Source organism: Hyperolius riggenbachi, chromosome 8 (genome assembly GCF_040937935.1).
Source record: "Hyperolius riggenbachi isolate aHypRig1 chromosome 8, aHypRig1.pri, whole genome shotgun sequence".
Lineage (NCBI taxonomy): Eukaryota > Metazoa > Chordata > Amphibia > Anura > Hyperoliidae > Hyperolius > Hyperolius riggenbachi.
The window spans coordinates 149,921,383-149,936,719 of NC_090653.1; the positions used below are offsets into that span (position 1 = coordinate 149,921,383).

Consider the following 15,337-nt stretch of genomic DNA (forward strand, 5'->3'; position numbering starts at 1 on the left):
ACACCTCTGGAGGGACCCTGGACATCTTGAGGAGCGGAACCTTGGAGAAACAGCCGTGGAGAGGTCCAGATATCAAATCCTTAAACAGCGCTGTACCAGGTGAGACTTGATCACCTACTTGATATTTGAACCTCCCTGCTGGTTGCAACCCTACTCCGCTCAGCAGGGTTTCCGTGAGGATCTCCCATGACAACGGTCTCCTGATATGTGGTATGTCATCTTCTATTTCTTACTCTGTACCCTGTATGCATACCGTCTCTTTCTTCTGATTAACTTGGTGCTTGAGATTTAACATGTGTTATTCATGCCGTCTGTCTGCTGTGATTAACTTAGTGCATGGAATCTGACTTAGTTGCTATTGTATGGAGTATAGTGTTGTGTGAGTAACTAGAATTCATTACAATAGTATATGATATGTGGATTCATGCTGAGTAATGTCATATTTCTGAAGAGAACATTCTATGTGGTATCCGGAGTATTGGGGGTCGACAGTGGAGAGCCAATCTAGATTATAAACTCTGTGAGTCAGCATACTATTGTGTGCACAGCCCTGTGGTGCTGCAACACGCAGTTATCACACAGGATACACACTGTGGAGAAAGTTTTCAGAAGGAAACCACAGATTGAAAATCTATAGACCGTGGTCATAAATCATAGACAGAGGGGAGATTCGCTTCCTTCAAAGCAGAGAACTTGTAGGCTGGCTCTCCCCTGAGACAACATAACGTTGGATGGGATACTTGTAGCAGGGAGATTGAACATGTGTTTAAACTGATGGTGATGTGTAATGGTGTTTTATTGTCTGCAAGGTACCTAGTGTGTGCAGCTCAGAGATAACTGTATTTGACTAAGTGTTCTCTTATATGTGTAGGCAACTGTTTTCTCCTTCCCAACAAACACCAAGGTGGAATACACATTAAATTACGTCACACTACATAAAGTATAGTGGGGCTTATCGGGGGGGCCTACTTAATTGGCGTGTGGAAGGGAGAAAACTAAACTTGCCTGAACTATGCTGTTTTTGTACTAACCTCTACAAACACTTTAGAGTGTGCCCAGAGTGTCTCATATCATTGGAAAAAGTACCCAGTATAGTTGAATATTTGATCAGGAGGAGAGTGACCTGCGGCATCCCCAATATCTCTCTAGACAGATACAGGCCAATTGTAATAAGGCCCTATGTGCCACGCCTCCCAGGCAGCACTCAATTCTCCTTATAGTCAACACCCTGGGAGTGTGCAGAATTGGGTCTTGAATACCAGCCAAAGCCTGAAATAGTCGCTCAGCATTATATTTTTCTGTCAAAATTAGTCGCCCCCTGGGACCTCCCAATCCCTCAACTATTAAGAGAGGGTGGGGCAGGGACTAGACAACTCAGAAGAATCAGACAATTCTGAGGATCTAGAATTAATTATCCAATCCCTCAGTTAGTGGAGAGGTTGGATCCACTACCTGAGGGTTCTAAGTGTTCAGATGACTCTGATGGCTTACATATCTGAGACAGTATAGCCTGTGCACACCCCTGGATGAGTGAGGGAGTGACTGCATGCTCAAAAGGTCTTATCCTGATCAAATAAATGTAAATTTCTCACAGGGTGCTGTTATTTGCCCTGAGAGGGATTGTGAGACACTGATTTATTGGCTCATTGCTACAGTTAACAGTATAATCATTCTGATAGTCTAGTGGTGTTATATCTGGTGGAAGAATTTGTGTTGTCCTGATTTGGCTGATATATATGAGACTCAAGCTGCCTTAGAGGAGGCTTTGAGGTTTGGCTTTGAGGTTTGTCCACCGGGGGAGGAGCTTCCCGACCACGAGAGAGAAGTCTCCGCTCAGCCAGATCCAATTCATTGCCGATCAATAGATTACTGGATGTCACAGGGTTTGTGATGCACACCAGACCACTGCCTGCTAGACACAATTGAGCGACCAGGTGGGCAGTGCAGCCGAACTTGGGGTTTTGCTGCTCCCCGGGCCACTCAAACAGACAGGTGGGTGCTCTGTGAGTCCTCACTGGTACTGGTGTCTTGCGGGCCAGTCAGGCAGCAAGGTGGAAGCTTTGTAAGCTCTCACTGGGGCTGGAGGATCTAAGTGGGGCATTGCAGACTTTTGTGACTGTAGTCGGGACTTCACAGGGATTGTGATGCACACCAGACCACTGCCTGCTAGACATAATTGGGCGACCAGGTGAGCAGTGCAGCCGAACTTAGGGTTTTGCTGCTCCCCAGGCCACTCAAGCAGACAAGTGAGCCTTTGTGAAACCTCACTGGTACTGGTGTCTTGCAGGCTAACCAGGCAGCACAGTGAGAGCTTTATAAACTTTCACTGTAGCTGAAGGGGTCTAAGTGAGGCATCGCAAGCTATTGTGAAAGTCACCAGAAGATTGGCGGGATTGGCTGACCCTTGTGTCAATAAGTGTATTGCACAGAAGCAACACAGAGAGTGTTGCTTGAGTTGCTCCCATTCGAAACCAGAGGATTGGCCACCTTTGGTGTGAGAATTGCGTGGAATTCAGGGTGAACACATAGTCTTTATTATGAGGAACTTAATTTCCCGGAAACGAGAGTCAAATCGTGGAGAGCCACAGTATTTGACCCCTCGAGAGGAAATGTCTGACAAATATGGACTATGGGTGTCACGATATTTAGAGGAATGGGAATGGTGGACGAACCACAAGTTTGCTAAAAAGGGTACCTTTAAGCCAAAAATTTGGAAAAATCTGTGGGACACACACAGAATGAGAATGAGTCGTCCTAATGAGAGAGAGGCATGGAGTAGATGGATGAAGGAGTCCATCCGGAGATCAGAGGATGTGAACATATTGACAGTGACACAATCTGCAACTGTCACAGGTAAGATGAGACCTACAACTGCAAGCACTGAACAATTGTATGGGTCAGAGGATGAGCAAATAGAGGAGAAGGAGGTAATGGAGATGGGAGCATACCAAGCTTGGTCTGCAATCATGTCCGGGGAGCTGCATGAGTCATTCAACAGAACTGCGTCACAGGACGTGAGCCATAGAGCTGCTGCAGAACCTCTTACAAGAGGCAGTGCTGCAACACAGCCTCTCATTGACCTCACTGAAACAGAGGAAGTACAGTTTCACATAGGTCAGAGGCAGAGACAGGATGTGCCAGAATCAGCAAGCCTAGGAGCTCACGGGGGAAGAGGGGAGCTAGGGAAACTGCGTCATCCCACTATAGATCCTCAGCTAACCACTGAAGTAAGTACACCAACTGCCCTAGCACAGTTAAGGGAAGAATCACCACATGCATATGGGACAGGGAGAGTGTCAGAATACACTCCCCTCAACTATGCTCTGAATCCAAATGATAGGATGTACCCCCTCCAACCAATGATGACGGGCATCCCTCACTGCTCCCCTTATGAATTAATCCCTACTCATCTTAGTAATATAAGCAACTACTTAACACACTACATGCAGCCCTCCCCCTTCATGGATGATCCATTACTATCTCAAATTAGAAATCGATTTTTCCCACAGCTTATTCCTATGCCCTCTCAGCCCACTACCACGGCAAGGGTGCCAGAACCAGATTGGCAGCAACATCTAAGTCAAAGACAATACAGACTTAACCGACCTGGATAGTTTAAATGGCACACCCCAAGGCACTTTGCAGCTTAGTACGTGCTACAAGGCCACATGGGGAGACATGTTTCGACTTATCAAAAGGGTGTGTGGGGAGAGGGACCTGAAGGAAATAGTCAGCAAGACATTTATACCGAGGGATGTGTCACAGGACTCCAGTGAAAAGGGGCATTTTTGGACAAACGCTTTGGCAAACCAACTCAAAATTGTCTATCCACCTAGACCTCGGAGGCGAGGTTTGAGGGTATGTTACAGATGTGGAAGCCCAGGGCATTTCATCAAACAGTGTAGCTACACACCTCAGTCTAACTATAAAACGCAGACAGATAGGGACAATGAGGCTGAGTTATCGGACTCTTCATCTGACTAATGTGATCAGTTTTCAAAGGCAGTGGTCCTCCCATGATGGGAGGGCCCTTACCAGGTGCTTGTCAGTTTCTATGTATAAACTTCCTAGACCTGAGTTGAAGGTCTGGAGCTCCAGCCTTTCACGGATATTTATACGGCTTCAGTTATGTCAGGAATAGAGAACAGAAAGGGCAAACTATGCATTAAACATTAGAGATGTATGTATAATCATTACATAACCCACGTACAAAAATTGCATGGACAAGTTGTCTCCTCTATTTCAGATTCTAAATTCGGTGACAATTGGAGGGGAAGGTTCTGTGGATCCATGCATCTCATTGTAAAGGAATACGGGAAAATAATTAAGACAGCTATGCCAACAGGGGCATTTATGTTAGTCTGTATGTTATGTCGTTTGTCAAGTGAATCCACAGGGACTGATAATCCGCATCTCCCAAATCACCATCAGGGACCTTGGGTTCCACCCAAATCTTATGAAATATGGGGAATAAAGCCAAAAGGGTGGGATCCATCCCACCTTCACAGGATAGAGTATAAACATGGGACATTAGTGCCAAAATACCCCCTCTTTGTCCATGGGTATTTGCATGTACATGGTATAAAGGGAATGAGTCCCACTATTTAGCATTATTTTGAATATGCTAGACCAATACATCCACGGACACTGAATGGCATACCCTAGATGAGCTCTGTGGCAGTCTGTACCGCAGAACAATTCCCCCTTTTTCAGAAGTATCTAAAACAGAAGTTGCAGGGAAGACCTGAGATTATTTTCTTTTTGACATATGTCCACGACAAAAAATATACTTGACTGTGAGGGACATGAGGACCCTGAAGTAGACATGTACCATGCTAGGAATTTTCATTACAGACCCTAATGACATAGATGACGAAACACTTGACGGTAAAGATCTGAGGGACTTATCATCCAATTTAAACAATGGAACCTCAGTTGATCAGTTGGCAGTATGTGACAAAGGAAAATTATATCCTGAAGACCCGACAAGAGGAGGGTATGACGACTGGAACATTATGTACATGGTATATAATGTTGGAGAGACAGGACAGTATAGGAAAATATTCTATGACCAACCCGAACCGGTGCAAGGTACTTTGTTGTTATGGAGTTCCAACTCACGCAAATTCCTGAGTACATTGGAACTGTAAACCCTCTGACATACTTGACTCAAGAAAGAATTATATTTGGACTGAACTGTAGTATAGTCAAACAAGTCACCTAGTATAAAGACACTGAAAAAGTCAGACTTGGTGCCTATTTTAGCACCCTGGTATTGCATGTACAAACAGATGCTAAAAGTAAGTTATTTGAACGCATCACACCTCAAGAAGGTATAACAGTACGTCAATATATGTTGAGATTTATGAGAGAGGCCTGTACACCAGACATTGAAGGTCATTATATTATTGACACAGCGTACTGGTCATCAAATCAGTCTCTCTCCTTCAATGGGCCAAACCCTTGGAGGTGGGATGTGCTGTGCAATGGGATAGATGCACCAAAGGTAAATGAATGGATGTATGGGATTCCCATGTCTGAGGGATTGAGGGGAGTGTATCATACCACGGACTGGAAAGATCCTCATGGCTATGAATTAGATCTAGACTTAGATCTATATGGACCATTTGTCTGGCCTCTCTATGAGGAGTCGGATAAAGGGTGGTTGTAATATGGGGAGAGTCCAGTTCCTGGTGTGAACAACCTGTCGATAAATAAAAAGGGATGGTACACATGGGAAGGAAAAGATAAAGTATGTGTAACTGTAGTTCAAGTAGAATGGGAAAAGGATGTTGTGGTCCATGCAAAGGTGAGTTCAGACACATGTAAGGTCCCAGCTGTCAAAGTGGCGGATCTAATTGTTCCTGGATTGGCTGCACCTTGGGCGATGTTGGTGGATACTCAGATCGATGGAGAGTAACCCTAACTGACTTTGGGGTGAATGCATGAGACAGGAGGTGTGGTGTGTATGTCAAAAATCAAATATACATGCTGAAAGGGTGGTTGTAATCAGGACATAGCCACAATAAAGTAAAAAGGGATTTGATGGGTACAGTACGAGGGGCTGGGGGTCTCGGTTTGGGAGCTTTTGAACACTATGGATTTGGAGGTGCTACGAAATAAACTTGGAGGGGTGGCTCAGCATGTAGCGGTGGGAGTGAAAACCCATTTAGATATAAATCATGTATTGGAGAATTTACAACATGACCACATTGATGCTACAGCATCACTGTCAGAAGTAATGAAGAAGAAGTTCAAGGGTTTAATTGCAGGTCTGTTTAAACATCCAGAAGACGTCCAGTTGGCATTATCATGTACGCAGGTTCAATTTGAACTGTCACAAGATTTAAAGCTAATGATAACCTCGCTGCACGCTAGCCTTTTTCCTATAAATTTACGTAAACAGGCTGAAAGATTTGTCCTTGATTTTGCAAGACACATGAAAAATGGTGGCTTACTCAGTTCCATGGGTGTCAGAGCCTCACAGGCACTATTTCCTCCTTAGTGCCTGTTGCTGGCAAAGAACACCAAGCTTATGCAGTGGTAAACCTGGGTTCTATTCTATCTGAAGGTGTGGGTTTTGCACTCCTGGGTTAACCATGAAATTTAGTGCTGTATGAAGAAGGGGAGCCCAGATTAGTAGATACATATGGGCACTGGAAAAAGGAAAATGTGCTCTTATGTCAAGGACAACAAAATAGAATTTTGAAACAGCAATGCTGGGACAAGGAAGGATAATGTTTGATGGACGCAACAAAAAAGGTGCTGAGCAGGATGAAATGTCTGGGACAGGGTTATTGGTGCTGGTATCAGATGGAGAATGTCACTTCTTATGCAGTGTATACATTGAATTGTACTCAAGGTAGAACACTGACCCGAGGGGTGTACTGCCCCACTGGCCCAGTCCTAGGGATAGATCTGGCACAGCCAGAAGGGCAAACACCCATAACATCTGAAGGGAGACTTGACATCAAACCTGATACACCTGTCCATTTACAAAAGATTCCTTTAGGGTGTGGAGCAGAATTGAAAGGGTGGTTATTGGATTTTGGGAAAGAGGATGAGATCATACAAACTCTCGGAGCTTCAGAAAGGCAAGCAACTGTGCTCCTGGAGCATAATCATGAGAAACTGTTACAGGTCTCACATGCCCTTGAGCAAGATGCTAGTGTGTCCTGGTGGGAAAGCTTATTCGGGTATAGTCCAAAAGCAAGTGCCTTTCTGAATCTCATGCTCAACCCAGTAGTGGTACTAATAGCCCTTACCGTATTGTTTTACCTTTTTCAGTTATTCATGTTTTGTAAAATGAAGAGGTTGAGCCCAAGGATAAATAAGAAATAAAAAAGAAACTCAGGGATGTTTTAGTGGTGGTATCCCCGGATGACGAATATGGATAAATGTTGTGTAATCATTGTAATTTTACCCCAATCCCTTGTAGTTAAATAGTATGGATGGACACGAGTGACTGGAAATCGTAGGGTCCTCCAGCGATGAAAAAAAAAACAAGTTAACATAGGTATGAATGAAACTGATAATCATACAGACTCTTCTTGAACCAGGGGCCAGTGGTCAGGCTGCTGAGCTAGGGGCGGGAGGAGTCTGTCAGAAGTGAGAGGGTAGATTTATTAGGCATTGTAATCCCCTATGTGTTATTGTTGAAACAAATATGATATTGCCCTTAAGGCATAGTAAAAAAAACAAAAAAAAAAACAAAGGGGGCCACAGGCACACAGGGCTTGGGACTGGAACGTCTAAAAAAAAAATAAAAAATGATGAAATGTGTTTCCTCTGTCCTGCAGACATGTTCTTGTGTTTTCCTTGTGCACCTAGGCAACAACCACATCAATCACCCTCTAGTTCTACCTTAATATCTACCTCAGAAGACTTAAAGGGGTCCTGGCTTATCACCAAGAAGACACCTAAGAGACTTGTCGTCCATAGTGTGGCACCTACCTCATGATTTCAACTCTACCTCATGTGTCACCATATAACCTGTTATTCTACAACCAGTGGCAAGAGGTCCCAAGGATGTGAGGAAAGAAACCCCAGCTGGACAGGTGACAGCAGCTGAATCCTTGGTAAGACATCGCTCCACATCAAAAAGGAGCACTCTTCATCTTGGTATGACACTTTGCTTCAATGGAGGACCTCAAGGAACCTTTTCTGACTCACCCTGAGGAGAGACACAATAATGCTCTCCCAGGGTGCACCACCCAACTCAGAGTTTTGGCTAAGGGTGCGGCTCTGGGGAGGAAGAAGATACTACAATGCCATCCGGTGATATCAGCTGGGGCCCCCCACCAAAGGACCAAGGAAAAACTTTTGATATAAATAGTTCACAGGGATGAACTAGAGGAGGGAGTGATAAAGATGTGAAGTTTCTCTTGTAACTATGGTGGACATTTTGTTAAAATTCAGCCATGTTGAATGAAGTCGCTATGCTGATTAAACACTGAACATTGTATTTACTCTAAGTATTGATCAGTGGTATGCAGACTGGAATTTAAAGGAACTTCCTGTTGTTTATTTTCAGCCAGATAAACAGTCTGGTTTCAAGATGGATTACAGGAATGGAGACCATGCCAGGCGTGGTATACAGTTAATGATGCTTATTTTAAAACAGATGCATCCCCTTTTCTTGTTTCAGTGGTCACACATAGTTCCCCAATAAATTACCTGGGGGGTGGAGATTTTCATTTACATATGGGAGGAGAATTCCAGGAATATGGACTTAACTGTTTCATGTCTGCAGTGAATATTGATCTGTGACTGGTTTCTGTAACAATGACAAATATCCTGGCCAGCCCCAGGGAGTGTATATTTTTGCATACTTGTAACCCTATAAAATCTGCTGTGTGCTAATGATTGGTAGCATTACTCTGATGATGCCTGTATCAACGGCCCTTGATGCATGAATAAATGTGTTGTCTATTTGACGAGGTGTGTCCGAGTCTTCCCTGTCCTTAAACATCTTGGACAACGTGCTTTTCCATAGCTCTTCAGACGTGAGAATGAAGACCTTCTTTTTTCCTGTCGCTTGTACTAGGTTAGACCAGTACTCAAGTGTTTCTGACTTACAGGAATTAAAAAAAAAAAAATCAAAGGACAAAATTCAACTTATTTGGAAATGTTTTTTTAGCATTGGAATTGCTATATAGTTAAAGTTTTATAATGTTGATTTTAAATTTCTTCTTACAGCTGAACATTCCTGAGTGGGTGGTAAACCTTCGTCACAGTGCCACTCATGGGAAACTGCCCAAACTGAGCATGTGTCGGAAAGGTGAGCAATGACTTCTTCCTAACTACTATGTTCACGTGTGCAGCCATGATTCTTTGGCTAGGCTGTTCTCCCTCCATACACTGGAAATGATGTAGACTTGCTGATCAAAAGCTGTCTTGCAGACCAAATGTCTGTCTTAGGCCTGGAACCCACTAGGAGTGTTTTTCTGAGCGCTTTATGATTTGAAAAGCTCTTGCTCATGTAATGCTATGGGTGCGATCCCACTCGAGCGATGTGATTTTATAAAAATCCCCCATAGCATTGCATTAGCAACAGCTTTTCAAAATCACTAGCACTTCAGTGTTCTCCCCAGGATTTTTTTCCAGCCGGGTGGCATGAAAAAGTAGCCGGGTGGGGTGCGAGGGGGAATGCGGGGCAGGTGCAACTCTACCTACAGCATAAGAAGAGGATGAGGAGGCGAGCTGATGACAGCCGGTTGCTCACCAAACTTAGTTAGGTGATGCACCTGTCTAAAAGAGCCTGGAGAGAACACTGAACATGGGTGTTAATAGTTGCATTTCGTACGGGGTGATTATTGCATTTAATATGGGGGGGGGAGGGGGAGTAATTTCACGTTTCATACATTTTTACTGCCCTAGGCAAACTTTTCACAACTGACCTCTGGCAGATAAAATCACTTATATTAAATCTGCCAGTTGCTTCAATCAAGTAATGTATGGGCACTTACATCTTATGGGCAACCAAGCAATCAGGCAGATGAGACAGCATTCAGCAGCAGCCTCCATCCCCAGCAAGTCAGCTAATCTACATTGCTTATTGTTTATTTGTTTACCAGACCCTTGAAAGCTCCGTGTACTCTCCGCAGACTCTGCACTATATCAGATAAGAAGTGCATTAGCAGAGGTCTGCTCACACCAGAGGAAGGGGGATTATCAATCAGTTCATGTGCAGAACTTCACCAGCACTGCATGCTTCAGAGCTCGTATTGTAGAGATAGAGAAGCAGCCGGGAAACAGAGGGGGCGGGGCGTCAGAACTCATTGCCGTGCACTGGATCTGGAGCTGAAGATTCATGCAGCCAGGGCACACAGGAGAGACGCTGTGTGGATACGATCGCTGGGGGGAGGGGGGAAAGAGTGTCTGCAGCTTCATGCTCTCCCAGCCTCAAGTGACAGGACTAGTTTCCCTGCGCTGTTTGTATTTACCTGGCGGCTGCCTCTGCTAGCTGAGCTGCTTGCAAGCTAACAGACACAAGCAGCCAGCAAAGCGAGGCATAGAAGAGGCTTTCCGTATAGCGGTGACAGACAGTTAACCAGCCCTGCCCCTTACAATCCACCCAGCCAATCACTGCTCAAGCAGGTCACACAGGCACGCTCCTGCAGTGTATAGCGAGAGCTGAGCACTTATTTATAGCAGGCAATAGAACGCTCTGCCTGCGTGACATCATCAGCCTTAGCAAGGTAGGCGGGCGGGACCTCAAAGCAGCCGGGCGGCCCGCCCACTTAAAGAGCCCTGGGGAGAACACTGCACTTAGAAAAGGCTTTTAGGCTTTGTTCACACTACAAATTGCTGAGCGTTTTTCTGGCGTTTTCCTCAATAGTATTTTGAGCGTTTAACTGTATGGGATAGCGTTTTCTGTGTTTTCCAGCGTTTTGCGTTTAGCGATTTTACTGCACGTGTGTCGCTGTCCCATACGGGAAATGGCCACTACACAGGAAACAGGTGTTTTATGGATAAACTGCAGTGTCTTATGGGTAATCTGCAATATTTACTGAGTAAAAGCACAGGAAAAAACGCTGATTGTGTGTGAACAGCCCAGCGCTTCTGGGGCAATTTTGAAGCGCTCCTATCTTTAACATTGAAGCACTAATCGCTCAAAATCGCTCAAATGGTGCAGGTTACGCGTTTGCGTTTCAGCTAATCGCTGAAAAACGCAAAAGCTTAAATGAGAACAGCCACATATACTTTGACCAAGCGCTTTTGAAAACACTAGCGATTTCCAGCTATGCTGAAATCGCCTGAAAAGCGCTCTAGTGTGAATGGGCCCTTAGTGGGTTTCAGCCCTTAAACATTTTTTTTTTTTACAACAGGGGAGAGAGACCCTGCTGTCTTAAAAAAAAAACAAAAAAAAAAACTTAGGGCTTTTTCACACCAGAGCCCATTTGCTGCGTCGAAACTCTGTGTTAACCAAGGTAAAATGAAAGTCCATAGACTTTCATTTTACCTTTCACGCGCGACGCTGCGTTTCGATGCGTTGCGGTATAACTCATCCGGGGGCTTTTAATCGCCGGGAGCCGGTGTTTTCCCGTTGGGTTAATTACTACTGCCGCTGATTGCGTCGCACTGTAGCATCCCGACGACGCACCCCAGGGCATATAATGCGTGCAGGAGAATGGCTCCTGCACGCTTTCTAGATGTGGAAGAGCCTTAAGGGCTACCTGCGTCCATTTGAAATTTCATGTATCCATTCCATTTTATTCAGATGTTGAGGTCTAGTGCAGGGGTCCCCAGATGTTTTGGTTGGAGGGCCGGGTCAACATACTTCTGACTGCTGGGGAGGCTGGAGTATACATAAATTTATGTAGAAGTCTTTGTGGGCCAGACAGTGAAGCATACCCAGGTGACAACCTGCAGTACAATGAGACAGCAGTGTCGCCTGCTGTGGAATTTGATTGGAAACCAGCAAATTACTGCTTTCTGGCTTCCATGTGGATGGGTGGTGCCAGCACTGCTATTCTATATGCGGACAACCAATATTTAAAATGTAGCGACTGCATCTATAAGTTATACATTTTGTGTGTAGAGGGCCGGTAAAAATGACTCAGGGGGCCACATTCAGCCCGTGGGCCTTAGTTTTTAGGACCACTGGTGTAGTGCATAGTTTAGAATCCGTTTTGAATACAAAGTGTGTATGTTCCCTCTAGGGGACTCTGCATGCCTCTGGTAGTCCTTTCCAGGCACGCTTATCACGGCCGAATCACGAGCAACCACGGTGGTTACTCGTGATTCAAATAAGCTTTAATTGCGGCAGATGTGCGGCTGGATGCGGCGGGGTTAATTACCCATAATGCTGCCATCTGCCCTGCCTTTCAACGAGCTTGCAAGCGACCTAATGGTCACGTTGCAAGCCGTGCTATGGCGCACTTCCTCATTCAAGCCGGAAGGAGGAAGTGCGGCACCTGGCTAAACCAGCACGCATGACATACTGGAAAACTTGCATTAGACTCTGGTGTTACCTTGTCTTCAATATCTAGGGCTTTGGTGAAAGGTTAGGTGGTGTAGTAATGGACTTTAATCTATGGTGACAGAATTTTTTAGGCTCCCGCTACTCACCAGTTCCTAAAAGGATGTCTGAAGGACTGCTTGGTTGTCATGCTGGATATTTACTTCCAATGCTTTAATTACTATTTTTGAATAAACACTCAGCTAGTAAAGTCAGAACATCTAGTCTGGATACATAGTTGAATAGGTTAAAAAGTACAGATTTTCTACTTCATTTAATCTAACTATATTGTTCCAGTTAATTTAATTCGAAGGCATAACTAAACGGCATAACTAAACCATAGAAGCAATAGCTACTTCTTTCTAACCTTAAAGTGGTCTGAAAGCCAGCATTTCTACTTTGTTCTAAAAGATTCCTCACAGCTTGAAAGCTACTATCCCAGAAAAAAATTCTAGCAGAACGTCACTGAAATGGTTAAACAAAGCACTTTCTCCTGCTATTCAGCCTCAAATCCGCATCCAAACTGGAGATAACAGTATGCACGAAGATCGATGGCTCTTTACTGCTTGAGCTAGAGAGGGCACTCACGTGTGCGCAGTATGGAGCGGCCCATATTCAGAAGCCTTCGTGCTTCCAAAGACTCCCAAAGCCAGCCCAACGCAGAAGAGGGCAGTCTACGACCCATAGGCCATAGACTCCTAACGGGGAGCCTGCATGGCAACGCGGGGACCGGGAGCAGAACTGGAACTCTAGTTTGTGTTGGGGCATTTTTCTTTTTCCTAAGTAGTGCAGTAATGGCAGGTCACAGATTTCTTAGTTCAGTTGTTTCCTAAAACACTGTTATAAATACTCTCTAATGTTGTGTGTTTTTCTTTTAATCTGGGTTCAATTTTAAGAAGGTGCAGGGGCAAGTTAAAAAGACACTGAAGCGAAAAAAAAATGATGATATTATGATTTGTATGTGTAGTACAGCTAAGAAAAAAAACATTAAGATCAGATACATCAGTCTAATTGTTTCTAGTGCAGGAAAAGTTGAGAAACTCCAGTTGTTATCTCTATGCAAACAAGCTATTAAGCTCTCCGACCAACTTGGTCTTGGAGAGGGCTGTTATCTGACTTTTATTATCTCAACTGTAATTGAACTGTTTACTTTTCCTCTAGCAGAGGAGAGTTTATTACTTCACAGACTGCTCTGAAAGACTCATTTTGAATGCTGAGTGTTGTGTAATCTGGACATATTATAGAGTGATGCAATGTTAGAAAAAACACTATATACCTGAAAATAAAAATGTGAGAATATTTTCTTTGCTGCTATCTTCTAGTAATTATTCATAGTACACAACCAATTCATTATATCATATTTTTTTTTCTCGCTTCAGTGTCTCTTTAAATACTGTAAACTGCAAAAGAAGAAAAAAATTCTCATGAAATAGTTTTTTTTTTTTTTTTTTTTTTCGATCCTCACAAACTGTTCTGTATTGTCTAAGGTTGGGATTTTGTGATGGAATGGCTGAGGCGAGAGTACTGGTCCCGTCAGTTGGGCAACTCTTCAAAACCTCAGTGGGTGTCAGAGGATGAAGACTCGGAAGAGATGGAAGAAGTTCTTCCCCAACTATCGATAAAGGAACAGAAACGTCAAGCAATTGCAGGTTAGCCCGATAGCTGTAATATTTCTCAAATTCATTAGTTTCTATTTCATATTTTTCTACCTAAAACCAAATGACTGAAGCTAAATTTGTGTTAGCACACACTGTATAGAGAGATTTGTAGATCTGGGTTATTTTTAAATGGTTTCCGATTTTTTTTTTTTTGGGTTTTGTTTTGCTTTTATCAATTTCCTGCAAAATGAACATTTATAAATGTCGTACAGTGTTCTCCTCAGAATTTTTTTTTCCAGCTGGGTTGCATGAAAAAGTAGCCAGGTGGGCCACAAAGGGGGAAGGCAGGGCTGGTGCAATTCTTACAGCATAGGAGGAGGAGGAGGAGGAGGAGGTGAACCGATGACATCTGGGTGCTTACCCAAATTAGCCGGGTGGAGCACCTGCCTAAAAGAGCCTGGGGGGAACACTGTTCTATTTGTGCACCTTTAGTGCAAATGGGACATTGATAAAAGTCCTGCTGTTCCACTAAAGCACACCAAACATGCATTTTAACCATTCCTTTAGATTGTAAGCTTGTAAGGGCAGGGCTCTCTCATCCTTTTGTGTCTTGGAATATGATATTCATTTCCTAGCTTGCACTCTGTTATACATTTTTATTCCTCATGTTACATGTCTTTGTATGACCATTTCTGTATTTTGTACCAGTGACCATAGTGAATGTATACCATTGTCTGTATTATGTACCCCATGTTTGTTTTTCTTACTTTGTACTGCACCATGGAATATGTTGGTGCTTTATACATTAACTGGTTGCAGATCGGACTTCCAGGAAATTATCGAACATGAAATTTCCAGTAAATCGGATGGTAAAATTGCATGGTGTGTGCATCCCCAGTGTGCACACTTGCATAAGGCAGGGCTGGTTCACACTTGGGCGCTCCTAAGGAGCTTTTCAGTGCTTTGCTGATCACAAGGAATCAGTAAAGTGCTGTGACTAATATATCCCTATGGGATCATTCTCACTGCAGCCTTTGCAATTTGCATAAATCACACGCACTGCATGCAGCATTATGCCAGCAATCTCCATGTGATTCTCTATCTTGGATAGAAATGTAGTGCAAAAATATCATGATTTTGCCACAGAGTTATTAGTGTGTCTTCATTTTCCCTTATATTGCATCTGTCACAGGAGAAATGTAGAGGCTGCTGCTGCTCACACGTACAGCTTGGTCATATAACAATGTAGGTGGTTACTACATTAACCACTTGCCGA

The 15,337-nt window shown here is 43.9% G+C and overlaps 1 protein-coding gene across 1 annotated transcript in view; it reads left to right on the plus strand.

Annotated features, from left to right (window-relative positions):
* LAS1L (LAS1 like ribosome biogenesis factor) overlaps positions 1 to 15,337 on the plus strand; it is a 117,269-nt gene that overhangs the window by 24,803 nt on the left and 77,129 nt on the right. The window contains exons 4-5 of the mRNA XM_068249627.1: positions 9,199 to 9,280; positions 13,951 to 14,112. Of these exons, the coding sequence (XP_068105728.1) occupies positions 9,199 to 9,280; positions 13,951 to 14,112 (244 nt within the window). The remainder of the gene's footprint in view (positions 1 to 9,198; positions 9,281 to 13,950; positions 14,113 to 15,337) is intronic.